The sequence below is a fragment of the Ostrinia nubilalis genome, chromosome 10 (assembly GCF_963855985.1).
Source record: "Ostrinia nubilalis chromosome 10, ilOstNubi1.1, whole genome shotgun sequence".
Lineage (NCBI taxonomy): Eukaryota > Metazoa > Arthropoda > Insecta > Lepidoptera > Crambidae > Ostrinia > Ostrinia nubilalis.
In genome coordinates, this window is record NC_087097.1 from 13051167 (window position 1) to 13074211 (window position 23045).

General features: G+C 40.1%; 1 protein-coding gene across 1 annotated transcript; it reads right to left on the reverse strand.

The window, feature by feature from the left end:
* Positions 1 to 290: 290 nt before the first annotated feature.
* LOC135075293 (tRNA endonuclease ANKZF1-like) lies at positions 291 to 21579 on the reverse strand. Its single transcript, XM_063969684.1, has 11 exons — positions 21353 to 21579; positions 20928 to 21137; positions 20200 to 20369; positions 19701 to 19979; positions 19038 to 19260; positions 15545 to 15683; positions 14581 to 14887; positions 8416 to 8576; positions 5124 to 5265; positions 3229 to 3381; positions 291 to 2091 (listed from the first exon to the last, which is right to left on the reverse strand). Exons 1-11 carry the CDS (start codon positions 21477 to 21479, stop codon positions 1951 to 1953), a joined length of 2052 nt encoding a protein of 683 aa, XP_063825754.1. The 5' UTR covers positions 21480 to 21579; the 3' UTR covers positions 291 to 1950.
* Between the last annotated feature and the right edge of the window lie 1466 nt (positions 21580 to 23045).

Below are 23045 nucleotides of genomic sequence, written 5' to 3' on the forward strand. Positions count from 1 at the left end.
TCCGCCAATTTTCTTGATCCGTATTTTGAGGCATTCTGATCGAACGTAGTACGAAACTTGTAATGCTATGTAAGTAAATTCCGTGATCGAATTAGAGATGATTGGAGACGAAGGTCCTGGGTTCGAATCCCATAATAATATGGGTGGGTCACTAGACAATTTAATTTTTGATAGAGAAGACAGTAATGCCTGGTTAGGCATCTTTTAAAATTAAAGATTGTATCGAGTTCGGGTTTTATACATGTATTTTTACAATATTACAATGCCAACATAAAATACAATTTTATGAAAAAAATAATTACATAATTATTAAATAAACAAATTCTATATTACAGACACGGGGTAAAACAAATTGTACTTTTGATGAGACAAACACGACATAAAACATTATTATTTGACACATTTCTATTGGTTCAATTTTATGTGTATAATAAATAAAAAGAATATGTAAGTATTCTTCTAAAATGAATTTCATAATTTATTCTAGATTTACGGAAACTTAATTGAAACATAATTTAGCAACGTTTGGTGTTTTGAAATAGGTGGCGTTGATCTTATGATCGAGGGACTAGCTCCTTTCACGCATTCCTTTCTCTCGTTTGGGAAATAAGCATCAAATTCCTTTTTCCGATTCTTAGAAATAGTATTCACATACACGGTAGTGATTCTATATCCTGGCACCTTTTTCCTTGAGGCACTGGCATTCGATCTGGCATGTTTTTGATCTAAATTGGATAAAATACACGCGTCGAATATCTCAGTACTATAAAGTACTAGCTTTTGCCCGCGGCTTCACCCGTGTAAAATTTAGTATCACAGATCGGTATAAATTATAGCCTATATGTTAATCTGGGTTACAAACAATAATACTATAAAGTTTCATCAAAATCCGTTCGGTAGTTTTTGCGTGAAAGAGTAACAATATGATGAGCGAACTTTAATTAAAAATCGACTGCTCTGTAGTTTTTGCGTGAAAGAGTAACAAACATCTGGATGTTTGATGTCTGGACAACTGGACATCCACACAAACTTTCGCATTTATAATATTAGTAGGATTCCTATGATACTTGATTTCTACGGAAATTTGCATGAAAACGTATTACGTGATGAAATATTACTTGGAAAAAGCCTTGTGAAAAACACCTACACGTATAGGATGCGAATGTAGTAAAAATACAGTAGTTGATAGTCGCCGAGTTTCTTGCACTGCTTCTCAGCTCTGTCCCAGTTTATTGTATTATTTTATTTGATGTTGGGACATGTAAAAATGTTCTTTATAAACGTAATCACTGAGAATCAATGCTTTTTATGAGTTTATGATACACCATAATTCATAAGTTAGTTGCGACTACAGGCGACTCCTAAAACTCGTACAAACTAGCCTGAGATTGGTTAAAAATTAGACAAATGACAGGCTTGAATCTTCTTGACTAAAAGTATTTACCAAATCCTTGACAAAATCCTTCCAATATCGCGACAGTCCTTCCTTATCACAGTCATTCATTACAAATTATTAATATAATAAATCTGGATTATTATAACGGTAAACATTCCGAACTGTGTGGTCAAAATAATAGTAGCTACTGCCCAGGCTGTTAGAATGACGATGTCAAATGATAGACAAGAAATTCAATGGGGAGGTCACCTTGTGACTAATATCCCAGATCTGGCCATAAATAAAGAACAGCGTTAATTTTGATACAAACAAGCATTTTAAAGAAAAACAGCGAAAAAACGTTTTCAAAATACATACACTTACGCAAAGGATATTCGGCTAAGATTTTTTTTTTAAATATCACGAGTAAAATTTTTAAAGGGTTATATTTAAAATAGGAAATGTATAACGTAATTGTCTTCACATACGTGTTTCTAGTCTACACTACACGTTTCTTAATTTATTATGACAAGTCACGTCAAATTAATGTCATACCATGTATGACACCACTTTTATCAGGCACTCATGTGTAAAGGTCGTAGGTTCCGATGGTTTTGAAGGCAGCGTATGGAGCAGAATGTATAGCGTTCGTACTCGAAGGGACGCTTGGGTAAGGATGAACCGCAGAGGAAGCATCGCTTTTCGGCTGCTTTTACCTGTGTAGATACAAAACAGTTTGTTAGATTGACTTGACACAATAAGGAGACATTTTTTTAAACTTGAAAAAATTAAACTGCCTGAGGTGGGGATAGTGGATAAGTGGTAGGAAGAGGAAAGGTACCGGGAATGCGAAAGGTCGTGGGTTCGATTTCGATTCCCACCTTTATTCAGTCCGATTCTTTAAAGTTATTTAAAAAGAATAGATCGAGAGCCGACGCTTAACGTCAGCAAATTTTATTAAATAAGGAGACATATTTGAAGAGTAAACCTAAAACAAAAAATAAATAATCCTTCGAAATTTTAATAGGCACTATCTAACTCCAACTTGAACTATGGGTATCAACCAGACGATGTTAGCTACAGTGAAAAAAAAGCCTTCTTATCTGTGAGCTGAGTGTGAGTTTACATCAAACGTCCTCACTCACGGGCGTTAAAAAAATGTATGAAAATTGTGTAGTTCTTGAACGTTGTCGCTAGGGGCGTTGTACAATCCGTCATACATTTAATGTCATTTTACGCGCTCACTTGCGAGCGGTTTGATGTAACTCACACTACGCCCTCTGTGCATAATATAGCTACATGTTTCTTAGTATAAGCACAGAATAATAATAAGTACTACGTACAGAAGTTTTACTTCGCGAAGGTATTTAAAAAAATGTATGCTCAATGTCATTAACAATATGGTGTAATTTAGCCTGTCTCAAGAGTCAAGCACCATTTTGTTGACAAACGTCAGTGATCGGCACTGCGCCGAAGCTATAGGGCTGACTTAGGTAAAATGATGTGACGTGAGGTGCCAAACTGCGGAAAATGGCGGAGGAAATACATGATTTAGCATGAATTATCATCATTAATTATCTACCTCTCAGTGTCTTGAGGAAACTTAAAAAATTACATTCTGTGTTTTTATTATTATTTAGGCAGTTAAATACTGCACAGTATTTAGTACACCATTTTCTTTATTTTCTTCTATCATACACAAGAATACGCGTGCGTGAGTCAATGTTCGCTCGTATGTGAGGCCTTGTCTAATAGTATCCTGTAGGTGGGCCATCGTGCGTGTTTTGTTTTCGATGTAAACTCACGGAGATGAACAGGCCTGGTATAAGCAAGCTAATTTAAAAAAGTTTCACCTTTTCCGCGTCAGTCATGAGCAAGAACTGGTTGGTCTTGATCTTCTCAATTTGCTTCTCTTTTTCACGCTGCCGCTTCGCTCGCTTCTGCTGCGCTTTCTTCTCTTTCTCTAGCTCTAGAAGTTCGGGCGTCACTGGGCCGGGGATGTGTGCCTGTAGTGAAATATTATTAGACATTAAATACTCGATAATACAGCAGATAAAAAATCTAATAGCAAAATCGCTCTTACGACAGCTATAGATCGTTTTATCCACGAAGATGCGCCCCACCATTCTTCCGCTAAGAGTAGGCGCACACCGTTGATTTTTCGTCGGCCGATAGTTTAGTCGGGCAGTTGATCAGTATGCCCATACTGACGTAGTGTGCGCACTCCCATACATGCCCATGTATGGGAGTGCGCACACTACGCCGATTCGATTTGACCGATTCTTCATACAATTTAAAATCGGGCACAACTATCGGCCAACTAAAAATCAACGGTGTGCGCCTACTCTAATGTTTGAGTGTTATCGGTACACACGAAATGATCCGTGAGTGCACACGCACACTACAATAATGACGCTCGGATTGCTATCAAACGCCCCACTACGCGCTTCCCTCGACCAAAAATTGGTGGGGCGCGTCTTTGTGGATGAAACGGTCTATAAAACGATTAGGTTTATATCAAAATCCTATCAATTCAGATATAAGGAACACTTGTGTAGCATAAAATGTATATTTTTGCTTTTATTTAGCAATAATGTGTGTTTGATCAGGAGACATGGGACGTCCACCCACAAGGTGGACCGACGACATCATAAAGGTAGCAGGAAGGCGCTGGGCGCAGGCCGCTGCCAACCGGGCAGCATGGAAAGCATTGGGGGAGGCCTATGTTCAGCAGTGGACGTCCTATGGCTGAGATTATGATGACGATGATAACCAGGAGACGCATAATGGAGACAATTGAGAATGTTACTAGGTATGCAAAATCACTTGAAACCTATGTTACAGTTAAGATTTTACATTTACAGATACATTAGTTTTTATTTCATTCAAAAATACCCAGTAGTTATGATTTTATAGGCATTCAAAGTTCGCTTAAATATTGAGTCCCGCCGACGGTCACGTGACCCCGTGTGACGTACATTCACAGCGTCCGCTCACTAGAAAACGGATATAAACATGCTTAAATTTTTTTTTTTTTGTAAATATAAACTTATTATACATATTAACACCCAGACCCATCACAGAAATTAAAATTGAACCAAACCCAAACTTGATGCGATTGTGTCGTTTTATTGCGAATTACCTTCCAGCTCCATCATTAGACCCCGATTACTATATAGAATTAAAATACTCATCAATACAAAACGAACGAGCCCAAACTCGATGCATTTAAGTCGTTTTATTATAGAGTTCCTATGGCCACCTTCCAGCTCCATCATCAGATCAGCTCCATGTCATCATAATATTGCATGGTCATCCAAATCACATGTGTTTGCGAAATTTCAGCTTAATCGGTTGCCTGGAAGTGGGTCTAAATTCAGTTTGCAAGATTCCACCCATACAAATATGAGCCAGTCGTTGTAAAATGACGTCACGCGCATAAAATGGCGGGCCGGCCGCCGCCCGCACTTTTAAAATTCAATATCTTGGAAACTAATTGACGTATCGAAATAATTCTTTCACGTGTATTTTTTATTTTTAACAGAGAATACAGAAAGCTAAAAAACAAAATTAGTGAACATTCTTCATTATGTACAGGGGATTTTTTTCCTTTTTTAATTTTTAGTTAATAATATACAAATAACAGTACAAACTAAGCAGTAGCATCTTATCTACTGGCAATAAGTGCTATTTTGCAACAAAAATGCATAGTCTTTGTGCTGTCGACATCCCCATTATTCCTGCTCACCTTAGAATAGTTGTATTTATCCGGGAACTGTCCCTGGAACATCCTGAACGCGATCCTGGTGTCGCTATGCGGCGTGGCTGCGTAGGGCGTTTGTAACTGATGGTTGCGAATGCAGGGGTCACCACCAGCAGTCAGGATTTGTCTGTGGAAAGTTATAGTTATTAGTTTGGCTGCTAAATAACACTATAATCTCGCCGCGCTCGCGAGAGTGAAGGCACTTACAAGGCAGGTATATGTTACGGTTAATGTGATTAAAATGAAAATAATTAATAACAACCGGTTATTATGAATAATTACCGACAGTCGCGGTAAAAGTGATAAATAAATCACATTTAACAGTGATTATTTAATAATTCAACCTTAGTACTAACAAATTTCATAAAAGAGAACAACATCTTGTGTACGTGCTCTTGTACAGCCAAACTTTTGAATGTTTTGATATCATATATTAATTGTATAATTTGGCATAATGAGTTTGTAATGTTTCTTGCATAATATTACTTTTCCATTATGCCTATTATATAATGTTTTGATTTAAAGTGAAAAATAGGTTAAGGTGCGGCGGGGTGACCCAAGGGCCACCCCTAAGCCGCCTATTTAGTTTTATACACACATAAATGACCTCATATTAATCACATTTACCAAATCATGCGGTAATTATTCATAATAACCGGCGATAATTCATAATTTTCACATTTATCACTTTGAACGTAACATATATAAGGTGTTATTTTTTATAGTGATCATACTTTACCAACGCATCTAATAAAATCATACAAATACAACCCAAGTGTTTTTAAAAAAAAATTCAGGCTAGTTTTTGTTTTTACTTTTCCTAACAAAAAAAGATATTATTTTTACAACCATCCTGTCTTCACTCACTGCCTCTCTCTCTTTCTTTACTCATTTCATTCATACGAGTACGAACAATGGCCGCGCGCGTTCATTCAACGTTCACACACATTAAGGTTAGATTACACTAAACCTACGTTACCAAAAATTATCACTCGTGAGTATGTACGATGTTACGTCATGTTAATAGGTACTACGCGCTGGGAGAAACAAAATCTAGCCACATAAGTAGGTAAATAAGTGTATTTTCATTAGTGTAATAGCGGGGGACTTTTCCAACGAACCGAGGCGAATCATCCGCGTTAAACTAGAAATTTAAAAAAGGATAGAAATTGGAATTCAATATCTACGGTTTCGTAATGCCTACGCAATTTATTTAGAGACGTAATAAAAAATTGATAGGTACATACCTATTACTACTTCGCTTCGCTTCAGTGGAAATGCACCCTAATATTGAATATGAATAGGTGTTGTAAATAAAACTCACTGATAAATTTTCCTGGTTTTAATTCCTAAATTATGATTTGCCATCACACTTAAGATTCATTGATTTTACTTATTCACACATTTACCTATTTTGAATGTTGTTATTTAAAGTTCCTAGGTTATTATTACACTAATCACAATACATTTTGAACGTCAAGCCTTTGTTGAATGTTCACGTAAACACTGTCTTGCACTGTCTAATCTAGCCACGATCGAATTGAGGTAATGCTTCCGGGCTGCACACTTGCTTGGTGTTCACTAGACACCACGTCGGATGTTGTATTCACAATTCGCGCACTAATTTTTTACGGAAAAAGTCCCTTTCGCGTAAACAAGCACTCATCTGTCCAAATCACACTGTAGGTATGTACCTAGGTAGACTTCCGCAATATCCATCGATAGAACTCGGTCGCGGTCGTGGCCCTCTGGCAACAACTCCTTGATAAGGCATTTCGTATTTTTACGCAAAAGCCGCCGTCTGCGGCGCTCGCATCTGGGTACCGCCAGCACTGTGCCGGTGATTGAAATTGAAATCCAGAACTTCGTCCTCGAAGCGCACGGGATCTCGTCAAGTCAGGATACGGCTGCGCTCCCTGAAGCGCTGCGCGGCTCCAAACAAGCAAGGTGTGAAGGTTTTCGACTCGTCAATGTTTCTAGTCGGCCAGTTAGTGTGCCCGAAACATAATTTCACCTGCGTTTTGTTATTTATCAAGCGCGGCATTGTAATAACTCGCACATACACTGCAATACGTTTGCGCACATCGGACGGACTGGGACGATTATTTATGTTGTTGCGCTCCCGCATGCCGATCGGCGGCTCGGCGCGGGCTGTGGGTGGGCGCGGAGCGACTGGCAGCGATATCAATATGGCCGACTCACGCGGCGCGGCACGTGGCAGCGGTCGTTGCCCTCGGCCGGCTACTACGATAGTGCGTCAACGAATACTCACCGCGCTCAAAGGATGATTTATTTTTTATTTTTTTCGAAACATTCTTTGTCGTTTTACTCAAAAACTAGCCTGAATTTTTTTGAAAAAACACTTGGGTTGTATTTGTATGATTTTATTAGATGCGTTGGTAAAGTATGATCAGTATAAAAAATAACACCTTATATACCATCTTAAACTGCATCTCACTTAACATCAGGTGCGATTGCGTTCAAATACCTGCCTTGTTCTTTCTGCATAAAAAGTTGCTATCTATGCATTGAGCGCTAGTGTATTAGCTCTTCAGTTGGCAGCACTTTGTTACTTGCTCTTGGCTAATGCTTCAACCACACCAACGCGTGCAGATCGCCGGCGCGATCATAGACCAGTGACACTGGTCGCGTCGGACGGGTCGCGTGACCTGTCATTAGCCTATATCGCGCCGGCGATGGCGATCTGCACGCGTTGGTGTGGTTAAAACTTAAGACAATGGCGCCAACTTGTGAGCACTAAAGGCAGGTAGACTATCGATTTTGCACCCACTAGAGCGACTAAGTTTCCCTGCGTGATCGAATCAGAAATGAGGAGATCCGTAGGAGAACCAGAGTGACTGACATAGCCCGCAGAATCGCTAAAATCAAGTGGCAGTGGGCGGGGCACATAGCTCGAAGAGCTGATGGCCGCTGGGGCAGGAAAGTTCTTGAGTGGCGACCACGAGCTGGAAGACGTAGCGTGGGCAGGCCTCCCACTAGGTGGACCGACGATCTGGTGAAGGTCGCGGGAAGTACCTGGATGCAAGCGGCGCAGGACCGGTCTTTGTGGAAATCCTTGGGGGAGGCCTTTGTCCAGCAGTGGACGTCTTTCGACTGAAACGACGAGAGCGCCTAAACAATTTTGATGACATGTGGATGATTCAAATTTAAATTTGTTATTAGCACACTGTTGTATGAGACGACAAATAGTGTAAAAAAATTGGAACTTCATGCGAACGAAGCATGTATGTAGCTGAATGTATTTTCGAATACTCACGTAACCATATCAGGTTTTTCTGCAATGGCAGCTTTATGTAGCGCAGTGTTGCCATCATTAGGGTCTTGGGTGTTGCACGCCGCTTCTAACTCCGCGCTCTCCCAGCCTTCAAAGATAGTTTCCAGCGATGTCACCTCGTTGCCAGATATCAACTTCCACATCTGAGAATGAGATATGTTTACACTGTTATTGGAAGATTAAAATAGTGCTTTCAGACCTTCGTTACTTTCTTTCAAGTGATAATTTAGGCTGTGACGATAAATAGACAAAACTAGTATTAGTTAAAACGGCCACATACGACTGTTTTCGTATTTAAGAAATGACGTCAACAAGTCAAGTTTAGGCTAATATTTGTGCTATCATTAAATTTATGTTAAAATTTTAATAATAAAAATTCTTTATGCAGAACAAAGCACATATTTGCAATCACACATGATGTTCTGTGATAAGTGAGTTGCAGTCTAGGATGGTAGGTACATACCTGTCCTGGAAGTGTCTATTCACTGTCGCCTTGAAGAACCCTGACCCGTAAAGTTATCCTAAATATTTGTCGGCCGTTTGGTGTAGTGTTTCAGAATGGACTAATATGCCGAGAGGTCCCGGGTTCGATTCCCGGCCGGGCAGAAATTGAAATGATTAATTTTAATTTCTGTGACGGGTCTTGGTGTTACTATGTATAATTAATATGAATGTATTTACAAAAAAAAAGTAGTATGTTTATATCTGTTAGATATAAGCATCTATAGGCGCGGGCTGCGACCCGCCCGCGGCCATCTTTCTAATAAAAGAGTGTGCATGTGACTTGCTTGTTTGATTGACGTGCGACGTATCGCCCCTTCCTACCAAATACCTAACACGTGGCGACGATCGGACTCACTTTTCGCTTTAAAAATGTCTACGGGAGTGTCTTTTGGTGTTCTTTCCACATTCGACCACTTGTCACAGGAGTGGAACAGCTATAAATCGCGATTAAATCAATGGTTTATTGCGAACGACATAACCGTTGAAACGGACAAGGCGACAGTCAAGCGGAGGGCGATTTTGTTAACGTCATTAAGTGAATCAACTTTCAAGCTAGCAAGTGATCTGGCATTACCCCATAAGGTAGAAGAATTGAATTATGAGGCAATTGTGAAGCTCCTAGATGACCATTTCACACCCAAAAGAATTGGATTTGCCGAAAAATCAAACTTCTACTCTGCATCACAGCGTCCAGGGGAAAGTCACACTCAATGGGCGGCCAGAATCAGAGGATTGGCAGCACACTGTGCTTTTAAAAACTTGGAGGAGGCCTTGCTTGATAAATTTATCATGGGCATGGCAGCGGGACACGAGCGGGACAAACTGTTCGCGCAGGATCAGCAGCAGCTAACCCTCGCGAAAGCCATCGACCTGGCAGAGAGCGTGCGCTGCGCACGCCAGGCCTCGGCGCTGGCAGTGCCGAGCGCAGGCGGCGCCGGCACAGCGGGCCCGGATGCAGTGTTCAACATCACCAAGAAGGCAAAGTGTAGTGTGTGCGGTTTTACAAACCATAGGGCCGATCAGTGTCGTTTCAAAAATTACAAATGCAAAAAGTGTAATTCTAAAGGTCATTTGCGTAAAATGTGTCCTAACGGGGACAATGTGAAATACGTTAATGAAGGTAACGTGGACGACGGAGACGACGGTAAGTTTTTTTATAATATTCGGTGTTTAAAGGGGAAACCGATGACTGAAAAAGTAATTATCGGTAGTTTGGTTTTAGAGTTCGAAATCGATAGCGGGTCGGCCGTTAGCGTAATGTCAGAAAAAACCTATACATCAAATTTTAAGGAGTTACCGTTGTCAGTCACAAACAAGAAGTTGCTTAGCTATACAGGAGAACACATAGAAACAATCGGAGTGGTATCGTTGCCTGTAACATACAGCGGGCGCACACGCACATTGAATGTGTATGTAGTGCGCTCAGGCGGCCCGCCGCTGCTGGGCCGCGATTTTATTCGCGAGTTTAGTTTAGAGCTGACGCCTGCGCCGGTACACGCGCTGTACGCGCAAGCGCCGCCGCAAGGCGGGAATGAGATCGTTGAACAGCTGACCGACATGTTCCCTAAAGTTTTTTCAGGCAATCTCGGTTCTTTTAACAAGTACACAATTAACTTGCGTTTAAAACCGGACGCCAAACCAATTTTTATTAAAGCTAGACCGGTACCCTACGCGTTAAAGGATAAAATTGATAAAGAACTCGATCGATTATTATCTCTGGGTATTTTAAAACCTGTCGAGCACTCTGAATATGCTTCGCCAGTCGTGCCGGTTTTAAAAAAGGACGGAAGCATCCGATTATGTGCGGATTATTCCATTACAATAAATAAACAATTGGTGGTCGATCAATACCCTTTACCGACAGTAAATGATCTGTTAACTAAATTGCACGGCGGCGTGCAATTCAGTAAAATTGACTTATCTATGGCATATAATCAATTTATTCTAGATTCAAGTTCGCAGGGCTTAACGTGCATCAATACCCACCGTGGCCTATTTAATTTCACTCGTTTGGTGTTCGGTTTAACAAGCGCACCTGCTATCTTTCAGCGCGCGATGGAGTGTTTACTTTCTGGCATAGACGGTATTATCTTCCTATTAGACGATATTTTAATTACTGGAGTCAATACTATTCAGCACAGAGAAAGGTTAATAGCAGTGTTACAACGGCTAAATGATGCCGAGTTAACAGTACAATTAAGTAAATGCGAATTTTTCAAAGATGAGATTGCATACCTAGGGCACACCATAGATAAAAACGGAGTTAGGAAATCGCCCGATAAAGTGAAGGCTATTTTACACGCACCTAAACCGACAAATGTGTCGCAGTTGCAGTCTTTCCTAGGGCTTACTAATTACTATCGTAACTTTGTCCCGGACGCGTCATCTATACTAAGTCCACTGTATATGTTATTAAATAAAAATGCCAAATGGGAGTGGACCAGTATACATGACGATGCGTTTGAGCGTATAAAAAAAATTTTAGCGTCCGATAATACTTTGGCTCACTTTGATCCAAACGCTAAGATAATACTATCAGTGGATGCTTCGCCGACCGGGCTGGGGGCTGTGCTCTCTCAAGTAGGCAATGATGGTTTAGAAAGACCAATATCTTACGGCTCTCGTACGTTGTCGTCGGCGGAAAAAAATTACGCACAAATACAAAAAGAAGCGACGGCTATTATCTTTGGCGTACGACGTTTCCACCAGTACCTTTACGGTAGGTCAGAGCCTTTTATATTACGAACAGACCACAAGCCCCTGTTGGCCATATTTGGACCCCATAAGGGCATTCCAGAGATATCAGCTAACCGCCTACAAAGGTACGCTATATTTTTGGCTGCGTATAACTATGCTATAGAGTTTATTGGCTCTGTGCACGATTACAGCGCCAACTAGCGTCCACAACTTTGTGGGCTCTGTCACATTGACATTTAGGTCGTATATTTGTGAAAAAATATCGAAATGAAAAGATAACAAATATTTTCAACTAATAAATTGTTGTGATACCACGATTTGGGTGGAAAAAAGGTTTTGAAATCATTTTGGTGATTCAAATCAAATGAGAGAAGTCCAAAAAGTGTGTTTAATTTTGATTGTGTCAGGGTTTGTTTACTTCATTTATAGTTGTAGTTTTACAGTAAAACAAAAAAAAAAAGCTACTTTAACGGTTTCATTAATAACAGTAAATATATTTAAATGTTCCTGTATCGCTAGTAATAAATTAAATATCGTTTTCAGATCGAAATGAGTATTGTTTTGAAGACTGGGTTTGTGAGTGTTACAATATAAAATTCCAACCACAAACCGTATTTAAAGAAAAGTTGTTGGTATTGGCTGGACAAGTCCGAGATGTAGAAGAATTAAGAACAAAACAAGGGCAGAGTTCAATAATTCACGCTCTCAACTTAAGGCAAACATCTGTGCACAACAACTACTGTGACTCATTTTTGTACTACCACGTTGTATAGTCTAGTTATTTCCAAATTGTAAACGGCTATTAAACCAGCCCTATCGAAATACAGTTCACTCTTTTATTTAAGTTCCCAGTAGGACCCTTTTTATGCGAATAATTAATGATATTAAAATGTATTATGTAGAATCGCTTTGCCATTGACAGATACATCTGATGACAGAGCTAACATTATTTCTACTTTTGACCACCATGAGCGCTGCGATAGATTATGTCCCCCCCACCTAGTACTTCGCACCCAGCGAATAGGTAGTAAGCAAAACACGGCGGACTATCTATCGCGGGCGTGCGCGGAGACCGAGCCGGCGGCGCCGGACGAGCTGGCGGAGTGCGGAGACCGCGCTACTTATGTCAACTTCGTGGTTGATGGCGACTTACCGGTGACGCTAAACGAGATGCGCCGCGAAACAGCTAATGACGTCACCCTGTCGACCGTTATGCAATACGTTTTAAAAGGTTGGCCTAGAAAAATAGTTGACTCGGAGTTAAAACCTTTTTTCAATTGTCGGTCTCAGCTGTCTTTCGAAAATGGTATTTTAATGCGTGGACATAAAGTTGTCATACCCCCGTCGTTACAAGAGAGCGTATGTAGGGAACTACACAGTTCGCATTTCGGTGTGGTAAAAATGAAGGCGGAGGCGCGCAGGCGGCTGTGGTTCCCGGGCGTGGACGCGGCGCTGGAGCGGCTGGCGCGCGCCTGCGCCGTGTGCTGCGCGCTGCGCCCCGCGCCGCCGCACGCGCCGCTCGCGCCGTGGCCCGTGCCGCCGCAGCCGTTTTACCGTATACATGTAGACCTCCTGGGTCCGTTTCACGGGTACGTCTTTTTAGTTATCGTTGACGCTTTTAGCAAATGGGTAGAATGTTATGACGTATCCTCGACGTACAATTCAAATGCTATAATTAATAAATTGTACGACATGATGTCGCGGTTTGGAATCCCACATACATTGGTGAGTGACAACGGTACCTCTTTTACCTCTGCGGAATTCAAACAATTTTGTGTACTAAACGGAATTAAACACGCATTATCCCCTGTTTATCACCCAGCAAGCAACGGGCAAGCCGAGTCGTATGTTAAAATAGTAAAAAAGGGGATTAAGAGTTTGATTTTAGAAGGTTGCAATAAAAAAAATATTCAAAATAAAATAGCTAAACTTTTATTTGACTACAGGAACTCTAAAAACAGTACTACTGATAAAACACCCGCGGAGTTAGTTTACGGACGCACTTTACGATCTCGCTTAGATTTAATTAACCCGTCTGCGCCGTCTCCATCGTCCACAGACCTCACTGACACAATCGTGCGTAATCAGTCCTTACAGGCTAAATATTATAAAGGTACTAACAGAGTAGACTTTAAAGAAAATGATAAAGTGTGGATAACTAAGAACATTAACGTTAAAAACTTTTCCTGGGTTAAAGGTGTTATATTAAAGAAAACAGGCAATGTAACATATTTGATATATGTACCAAAGTTAAATGCAAACGTCACAAGACACATTGATCAAATAAGAAGACGTTGGAGCCAGTCGCCAGACAACCACCATGACTGGGACCCCGACGTGGTGCCCGACGTGCCGCGGGGGGAGGATGGCGCGCCGGCGAGCGGCCCGGGCCCGAGCGCGGCCTCGCCCGCCCCCACGGACCACGACCAGGTGGTGACTCGCAGGCGACAGGCAATAAGTCCAATATTCTCCACACCAACGTCGGACCAGGATAGTGTTTGCGATGACTGACTGTTGTCATGATTTAGGTTGTAATGTATATTTATTATTAGGTATTACTATGTACTTCTTCTGTAATTCCTTAGCTTAAGGGGAAGGGATGTTAGATATAAGCATCTATAGGCGCGGGCTGCGACCCGCCCGCGGCCATCTTTCTAATAAAAGAGTGTGCATGTGACTTGCTTGTTTGATTGACGTGCGACGTATCGCCCCTTCCTACCAAATACCTAACAATATCCTTGCCTAGTACACATAGTAAAAGCTTTGCTTAGTTTGGGACTAGAAGGGTACTTAGTGTAAAATGTAGAAGGATGTCCAAGGATGTATGCTTTAGCAGTCGCTCCGATTGAGCCACGCCAGGCGCTTATTGACCGCAGTGTTATCCAACCAATACCAATGACCAATGTGGTAGGAAAAAAATAATATTTAATTAACTCGATTCCTTACCTTTTTGACATTAGTCGGGATCTTCTGCTGCACCTTAACCGGTTGCTGTTTCTCCTCTTGCTTCCTCTCTTTTTTTCTCTTTTTCTTCGCTTCTTTCTTATCTATAACATCTTCTTCGCTATCTGAATCCGGGCAAGGCACTGGGTTGTCATTTAGGAGGTCTTTTCTGGAGTTAGTTATGACCCCGTTGGAACTCTGCTCGGAGAGGGTCTTGATCCAGCCAGCTGGGGTTTCGGAGTCGATGTAACATGGGCCTTCGTCTTCGCTTGAGAGCATTTGGGTGGGCAGCTCGCGTGGCGTGCGTTCTCTAGTGAGGTACAAAAGAAAAAAGTAAGTATGAACAAGAAGTGGTACTAGTAAGGAAAATGCTGCCATTATGTTCTTGAATACTCCAATTCTCTGTTTTGCTCAAGGTCAGCTGGGAGAGAATGACTTATGGCACTAAGCTCGCCTTTTTGTACGGAACATTCTTATGTGTGTGCAATAAAGTCTTTAAATAAAAATAAATAAATTATTTATTATCCCTTTTACTAAAATATTTTAAGGGGTTGTCAAAGAAATAAGGAAATACGAGACTAATGCCCGTTTTCACTATCAATCCCTAATTTTCAAGTGACCCTTATAACTTATAACAGGAATTTTGTTTTCATAGGGGTCACTTAAAAATTGGGATTGATGGTGAAAACAGGCATAATTTCACCCCGTTTACCACTACAGCGACTCCTAGGAGAGCATATCAACTTGTCTAACACACGTCAGTAACTAGTGCCTAAGGAGTCACCCTAAGGAGGGTGGACGCCTGGTTGACCGCGAGGCGAGGCGTTTACGTTACGGACAAGTGTTGCAGTGCGGAGTTTCATACAAAGAATACTGACCTATTAAATACAGATGAGTTGATACGATTACGGACCTTTTCCAGGTTGATAAGTGTGCTACGTCCTGTAAACTCCTAAACGCCGTTTACCTCGATTTGGCTCTATCCACAGGCTTGTTGGGGCTGGCTTTGGCAGGCTTTTTGCTCTGCACACTCGTGTCAGAACCCGATTTGCTCACTGGCCTTGCTGTGGACGTTATCAGGGCTTTCTGGAATAGCTCCATCGATTCTGCAATGGATAAATAATAGGGCTTCTTAATTTCATGCCATTAAGCTTTAAATATGATTACAGAGAGATATGGTCACGTCTGTCGCATTGTGGCACAGCGCATATTATTACTACATAGACGACAAAGCGTTTAAATTGATATGCTATCATCTATATGTATAAGATGCACTAGTAGAAACTGGTAAATATGAAAGCGGATATAATGCCAATTCGTTTCAGCCAAATGACTATTCATTGCTGGACAGAGACCTAATTGTCCAACAATGGACGTCATTTGACTGAAACGAACGAACGAATGTTAGTATTTTTTTACGCTGAGTTGTAATTGTTGTTATAACTCCAAAAGATACAATGCTATAATCTAGGTAATTATCTTAGGTATGCAGCTACTTCTGACAAAATATCTCTTAATGTTCCCATAGAAAATTCCGATAATTACGCTTACATACCAGCATTATCAGCGCACGTGTTTATGTTACTAAGAAAACAATATAATTTTCTGAATTTGTGAGTCATTTGTTGCTGACTCTGATGATGCAATAAGGAAAAATTATTTTACGAATAGATATAGTCTAGTCTGCGAGTGTGCGACGGGCGCCCGCAGTGAGTGTGCGAGCGCGACAGCAACATAATTACGCGCGAGCGATAAGGATGGGTAGCTTGGGGTCATTGGGCAAAATTCTACGTGCTCACAGACAGGGCTTTAGTCAATCTATTCTATTAATATAATAATCGATTCTCAGATAGGGTTGTGTATCTTCAAAAATTTTTTTTTTTCCTTTTCTAATCTGCTACTTGGCAATCTGTTTCCGCGAAACAATAATCCAATTATCTGTCTGATTCCAATCCGGTTCTTGGGGCGTTCAGTAAGAGACTAGTCCAGTGAGTCATCTCTTATTCTTTCACTGCGAATCTTTTCGCTAGGTTTTGAATGCTATGTCTCTTCAGTCTAGAAAAGTGGAGACTGCCAGTTCCTTGTAGTTGAGAGGCGAGTTCGTTTCTGTGACTATCCAGTCTCAGTTGGTAACTTTTACTGTACTTTTCAATTTGCTGCTTCACTGTATCCAGCTTGATATCCATGTACATAATCTTGTTACTGACATAGGGAGGTATCTTAAAAATGCCTCTAATGGTTTTGCTCTGGAACCTTTCGAGTATTTCTATGTTGCTGTGACTTGCTGAACCCCATAGTTGGATCCCGTAGGTCCAGATTGGCCTGATAATGCTTTTGTATATTGACATTTTGCAGCTGTTGGTTAACTGTGATTCGCGTCCAATAAGCCAGTACATACCTCTGATTTTGAGATCTAATTGTTTGCGCTTTGTCCATATATGTTTTTGCCACGTTAGTCTGCGGTCGAGATGCATTCCCAGATACCTCGCATTGTCCGATTGCGGAACTTCCTTGTTATACAGTTTCACAGGTGGGCAGGTGTCTCTTCTAAGTGTGTACGTAACATGCACCGATTTGTCTGTATTTGCTTTAATACGCCATTTGCCAAACCATTCTTCGATTTGAGACAAGTGTGTCTGGAGATTCTCTGAGGCAGTTTCAGGATTTTCATGGACTGATAGGAGGGCAGTATCATCGGCATATGTGGCTGTAGTAGTCAAGCTATCTGCAGCTGGCAGGTCGGATGTGTAAATCAGGTAAAGTACAGGTCCAAGAATGCTACCCTGAGGCACCCCAGATTCAATCTTGTGCATTGCAGACAGCTCTTCATTGTATTTGACTTCGAAACATCTCTGCTTAAGGTACGACTGGATGATGAGAAAGAACGAGTGAGGCAGTGAATGTTTTATTTTGTACAGAAGTCCATTGTGCCAGACCCTGTCGAACGCCTGGCTTATGTCTAGGAAGATAGCTGAACAGTATTTTTTGTTTTCCAGAGCTCTGCTTATTACACTCGACAGCAAATAAATCGCACCACCCGCGACAAGCACTTTCAAACGTATGCATCCCCACTTCACACCAATATTGGTACCATTCAAAAGCCTAGTTCTAAACTTCATTTCATTATAGGAAAGGTTTTTACCCCAAAAATGTTTCTTTAGAAGGATCCAGAGTCACTTCTTCAAAAAATAGATAGTTACGCTTGAGCCAACTTTTATGGTTATAAAACTGTTAAGTTGGGATTAATCGCTATCCATCTGTTAAAGAGGACACGTGTGATCATTATTTGGTTTTATAACCATAAAATTTGGTCTAATTGATCCCAGAGGTGAGCCCAAAGTGAGGTCTTTTTTCAAGTCACATTTATGGTATATGTTAATCATTTATTAAGAAATTAAATGTGTTTTTCTTTAAGGATATTTATTGGGCTTTCAAATAACACCAATATTGTTGGGGCACCATTATTGTGTCAAAAGAAAATCTTTAAAGTTCGCGTCGCGGGTGGTGCGATTTATTTGCTGTCGAGTGTATATCAACCAGGCGATGAATCTGTTCGATTGTGCCGTGGCCTTCCCTAAAGCCGAACTGGTGCTTAGGTATGATATCCTGGAGGTGTTCTCGCAGTCTATTGAGGATAATTTTTTCCAATAATTTGCCAATTAATGGGAGTAAGCTTATTGGTCGATAAGACGACACCTCCTGAGGTGCTTTGCCTGGCTTCAATATCATTACCACTTGTGCTATTTTCCACTGACTAGGAAAAACTGACAATCTTAGGCACGCGTTGAATATGGCTACGATGAACATGATACCTTTTTTCGGGAGGTGTTTCAGGAGTGTTGCATCAATCTGGTCGTATCCAGGAGCCTTGCAGTTCTTAAGACGACGGATCTCTGTGATCAGTTCCTTGGGTGTGACACTTTTCAACGGCAGACATAACTGTGTAGCTGCTCCAAGACTATCCTCAATCATGCTGTCATGGTATTTTCAAATAGCAAGATAAAGGTTGCAAAAGTGATTTAACTAACTCAAATAGGATGTAAAATTTCGTTAGAGCTAGACTTTAAACTGCAGATCGGACGAAACCATTAGTATTGATATTGAAGTATGGCGCCAGGTCTTTTTGCGACATCAAACGTCGGGACTTCAGATGTGCTTCAGACTTGTATGCTCTGTCACGTCATGTTACCTCTCCATGCCGTTCCCATACGTCAGGCACTGTCTCACTTATGTTAAAGTAATCCTAATATTATAAATGCGAAAGTTTGTATGGATGTCTGGATGTTAACATGTTTGTTACTCTTTCACGCAAAAACTACTGAACGGATTTTGTTGAAACTTTACAGTATTATTGTTTGTGGCCCAGATAAACATATAGGCTATAATTTATGCCGATCTGTCACACTATTTCACGCGTGTGAAGCCGCGGGCAAAAGCTAGTTATTCATAAAAATTCTTACCATAGACTTCAACGCTGGCAACAGTTTCGTGCACCCTCTTAACTTCTTTATACGATGGCTTCTTAGTCGGGAACGGCAGAATCCTCACTCTCATATCGTCTTTCTTCAGCGGTGAGTTCTTGCCGAACAGAGCTGCCTGGTTCAGTGACCCCACCGCCCGGTATAGGATGAGTTCGCATCCTATGAGGTCTTCTGCCCAGCCAGCTATGATGTCTTGAACGGTCTTAAACAATTAAGTTCCTGTTAATCGTCTGAGGTGTAAAAAAGGAAGTTAGATGTCAGGTTGAATGAGGTTTTTCTGGTAGTCAAATACCTACAGCAATTTTTAGTATGGGACCAACATCGAGATCTCAAAAAATTCGACATATTATTAACTGTTACAATTTTATGGAAAACAGAATTAAGTTTTAGTTTGAGACTAGATTGTAGATGACCTAAGTGTCTTCTACAATCTAGTCTCAAATGGTAAAATACTTTTTATCCAAATAATGCTGAAATGAAGCTAAAAAGATTATGTGCTTGCAGTATAAAAGTTCAGTTTCTTTTGGGCTCCATAAATAGATTACATTTACACTCCTCCTATCCAATCCAGTAACATATTAACCTCTAATCCTACAAAAAAAAAACTCTTTAACACATGTAAGTGAACACAAAACAACCAACCTGTAAAAACTGTGCTTGCAATTTTCTCCTCAAATTAGCTCCAGCTGACTTAGGCGCGTTCCCGTGTTGGTCCCTCGACACCTGGGCCTGGCCTTGGCCCCTGCGGGTCACATACGAGTGGTGGGTCTTGTGCACCACGGGAATGCTGCCGGAGAAGATGGCCCCCGCGAAATGGCCCCCGGAGACCATTAGGACCGCCCACCGCTGGAATACTGGGAGAACCAGCTTTTGGACGCGCGCTATCCATTGGCAGCCGTGACCGTCTACACACGGCTCTTCCTGATAAAAGAGGATTCGGAGTTTGAATATGGACTAGGGAAACACGAAAGGCATTGTCCAAAGGCAAAAAAAAGGAGGTGAAATATGAGGTATGATGGGAAATCAATCATTTAAAAAAATAACTTGATTATTTAGTGTTTTGATTAGGGAGGGAATCACGCACGATAAAACTAGATAAGCTATAAACTCTCAAATTCATCTGGCAACATTTTGCAATCACCTTTTTGTGATGCAGTATGCATCTGTACACGCAGAAAACTTGTCCAATCTTGTTGGTGAAGAAAGCTTTGCAATGTCTCGTGGCAGCTGCGAACAGGTCACTGGCCGGTTTGGTCGCACTCTCGTCTGCTTCCGAGTCACTTCCCGACACGTTGAGGTCTTCGTCTTCTTCTACAAAAGAAAGAGATGAAACATATTAGACTTCCATACATTCGTGTTTAGAGACGTGAGTATGTGTAATGTTAATTATTCAATCACAACATTATTGCATAATATTGGCAATGTTTGTGGACTTGATAAATAAATCACGATTTTACAGTACTCAATAGTTGATAAGCGATTTATTTGTTTTTCAATAAAAACTAGCTGAGTTTTGGATTATTTTAGCTTCTACAACTACTATTGCACAACTAGGCCAAACCAGCCAAACTGACCACGTTATAAATGCTTAGAGACATAAATTGCACATCAGTAAAAAGCTAGAAATTGGCTGAACTTTAATCTAACTACAGTAAATTAATAACAACAGCAAATGCACTCTAAGAAAGAAAATATATTAAAATATAGTTAAATTGCATGTTTAGTTGTCATAACAATTTTTTATCCAGCTCACAAGTTTTAACAAAGTAATTTAATTATTTTCTATTATTCTCTTTCATTGCTAATTAATGATTTATGTCCTTGACATTAAAAATAATGTAGACTGAAATTGCACAATAATTTACTTACCTTTTTTAGAATTAAATTGGCCGAGCGTTAGGGGCGCCTTGCCAAATAGTTTCCTCTTCAAATTATGTGTGTGCCAGTGGTGCTTATAATGAGCTATCTGCTGAGCTCTCGTCTCGAATGGGCCAACGCCACAGCAAGAACAGGCGTTACCGTCTGACGGACCATTGAGTGTAAGCGCACTCAATCTACGCATTACACTTTCCTCATCAACTGAAATTATACATAGTAAATAAGCATTAAAACAGTCCATAATAATTTCAAATAAATAAAGTTAATTTAAGTCTTGAAAAAACTAAACTAGCATTAAAATTAAAATTTAAGGTTAGTCACAGATTTTACAATTTAAAACTCGGCAAAAATTTGGAATTAACACTTATAAATTTTTTCCTCAATTATTTATGTTACAAAGTAGGTTAAAAACTTACCAATTTGGTAGGGCTCTGTGATCATACATGCTGCAACCTTCATTCCTTTCAGCAATTTTTCGAATTCATCCAATTCATAAACCCGCACTATTTTTGGTTTAATTACTATATCCGTTTTAGGACTCATGATTACAGATTAATTTTATCTTTCCAACGTGGTCAATAACTCAAAACCAATTAAATAATATTGCGAAATACTTTTCCCAAACTCGAAAAAAAAACACTGTGTTTAGTGATGTAGAAGCAGATAATAAATTATTTGAATTGAATATTCAATAATTTTCATTGTCATCGTTAAGTTTATTTACTTTCAAAAACAACTGAGAGAAATTTCAATAAAAATAAAATAAAAATATTTATATATTTCTAATTAACAAAATATTATTAAATTTTCATGTATTTCTTAATAACTATTCGAGAGATCGTATTACAACCAGAGGTGGAATTGTGTAAAGCAATCGTTATTATTTGACAGTTCATAACGTACGATTATTGTGTCAAAAGCTTTGTTTATCTGACTTTATCGTACGTTATGACCTGCCAAATGATTACGATTGCTTTACACACGTATTACCACTCAAACCGCGCCCATAACAGAAAAAGGTTTGCCTCCTGTCACATAAAAAAACACCCACCTCAAACATGGGTGGATAAATTATAATTGATTGAAAATCAAAATGATCAACCGTTTTTTAAATCGTACTTTTTTATTGTTCTTCGACTTCTAAACGTTAGGTTAATTTAACCAAGATTGAAAATATGCGGACTTCTTTCGGCAAGAGTATCCATTTCCGTTTTTGCACTCACTCTCATCAAATAGTGATTCTTTGCAATAGAACGAGACGACATGACCAGTAACGGGCAGTTAATAACACTGTTAAGTTGCCGATAGTACGTGTTACAAAATTATGTGAAAATGTACAAAATAAATTATTTTATTGAGATATAATCAACTATTGAGCAATAACTTTGTTTAGAAATTAAATAGAATTACATTTTGCGGGTTGAAGCCCGCGATTTCATCAAAACGTCTTCTTTAATTATTTTCTATATTAGTAAATTAATGGTTAAATTGAAAAATGTCAATCGAATTGAATGTTCAAATACATAATGATTATACACATCACTATCAAATGACAGCAGCAGCTGTGATGGTGACAGTAGGCAACTGTCTAAAGTAACGGTCCGAATTTTTCTGAAATAGTTATCTCGGTAAATGAACAATTTTGTGAAAAGGGTTTAGCACGAATGCCAAGATTTTAGATTATTTTGGATATTTTTATACTTTTGGATCTTTCATTTATGTACTATTTTTTTTTTACTTTACAATTTATTTTTATATCGACAGATGACGCTAAGCGGTTTGAGCTAACAACAACAAAAAAAAAATTTAGCGCAATTACTTTTTTCTTGCTATTATGTAATGCAATTTTGTTGATTCATGTTATTAATTTGTTGATTCGTTCATTCGTTCGTTCCTTCGTTCGTTTCAGCCGAACGACATTCACTGCTGGACAAAGGCCTCCCCCAAGGATTTCCACAAAGACAGGTCCTGCCCGCTCGCATTCAGGCACCTCCCGCGACCTTCACCAGATCGTCGGTCCACCTAGTGGGAGGCCTGCCCACGCTACGTCTTCCGACTTATGGTCACCACTCAAGAATTTACCTGCCCCAGCGGCCATCAGCTCTACGA

What these genes read in the sequence shown, in the direction of transcription:
- LOC135075293 (XM_063969684.1), bottom strand. Translation starts at nt 21,479, where the DNA reads ATGAGTCCTAAAACGGATATAGTAATTAAACCAAAAATAGTGCGGGTT. An exon ending in TGCCAGCGTTGAAGTCTATG is followed by an intron (nt 15,684 to 19,037) that starts GTAAGAATTTTT and finishes TATCCATTGCAG; the next exon opens with AATCGATGGAGCTATTCCAG. An exon ending in TCATGACTGACGCGGAAAAG is followed by an intron (nt 2,092 to 3,228) that starts GTGAAACTTTTT and finishes GTATCTACACAG; the next exon opens with GTAAAAGCAGCCGAAAAGCG.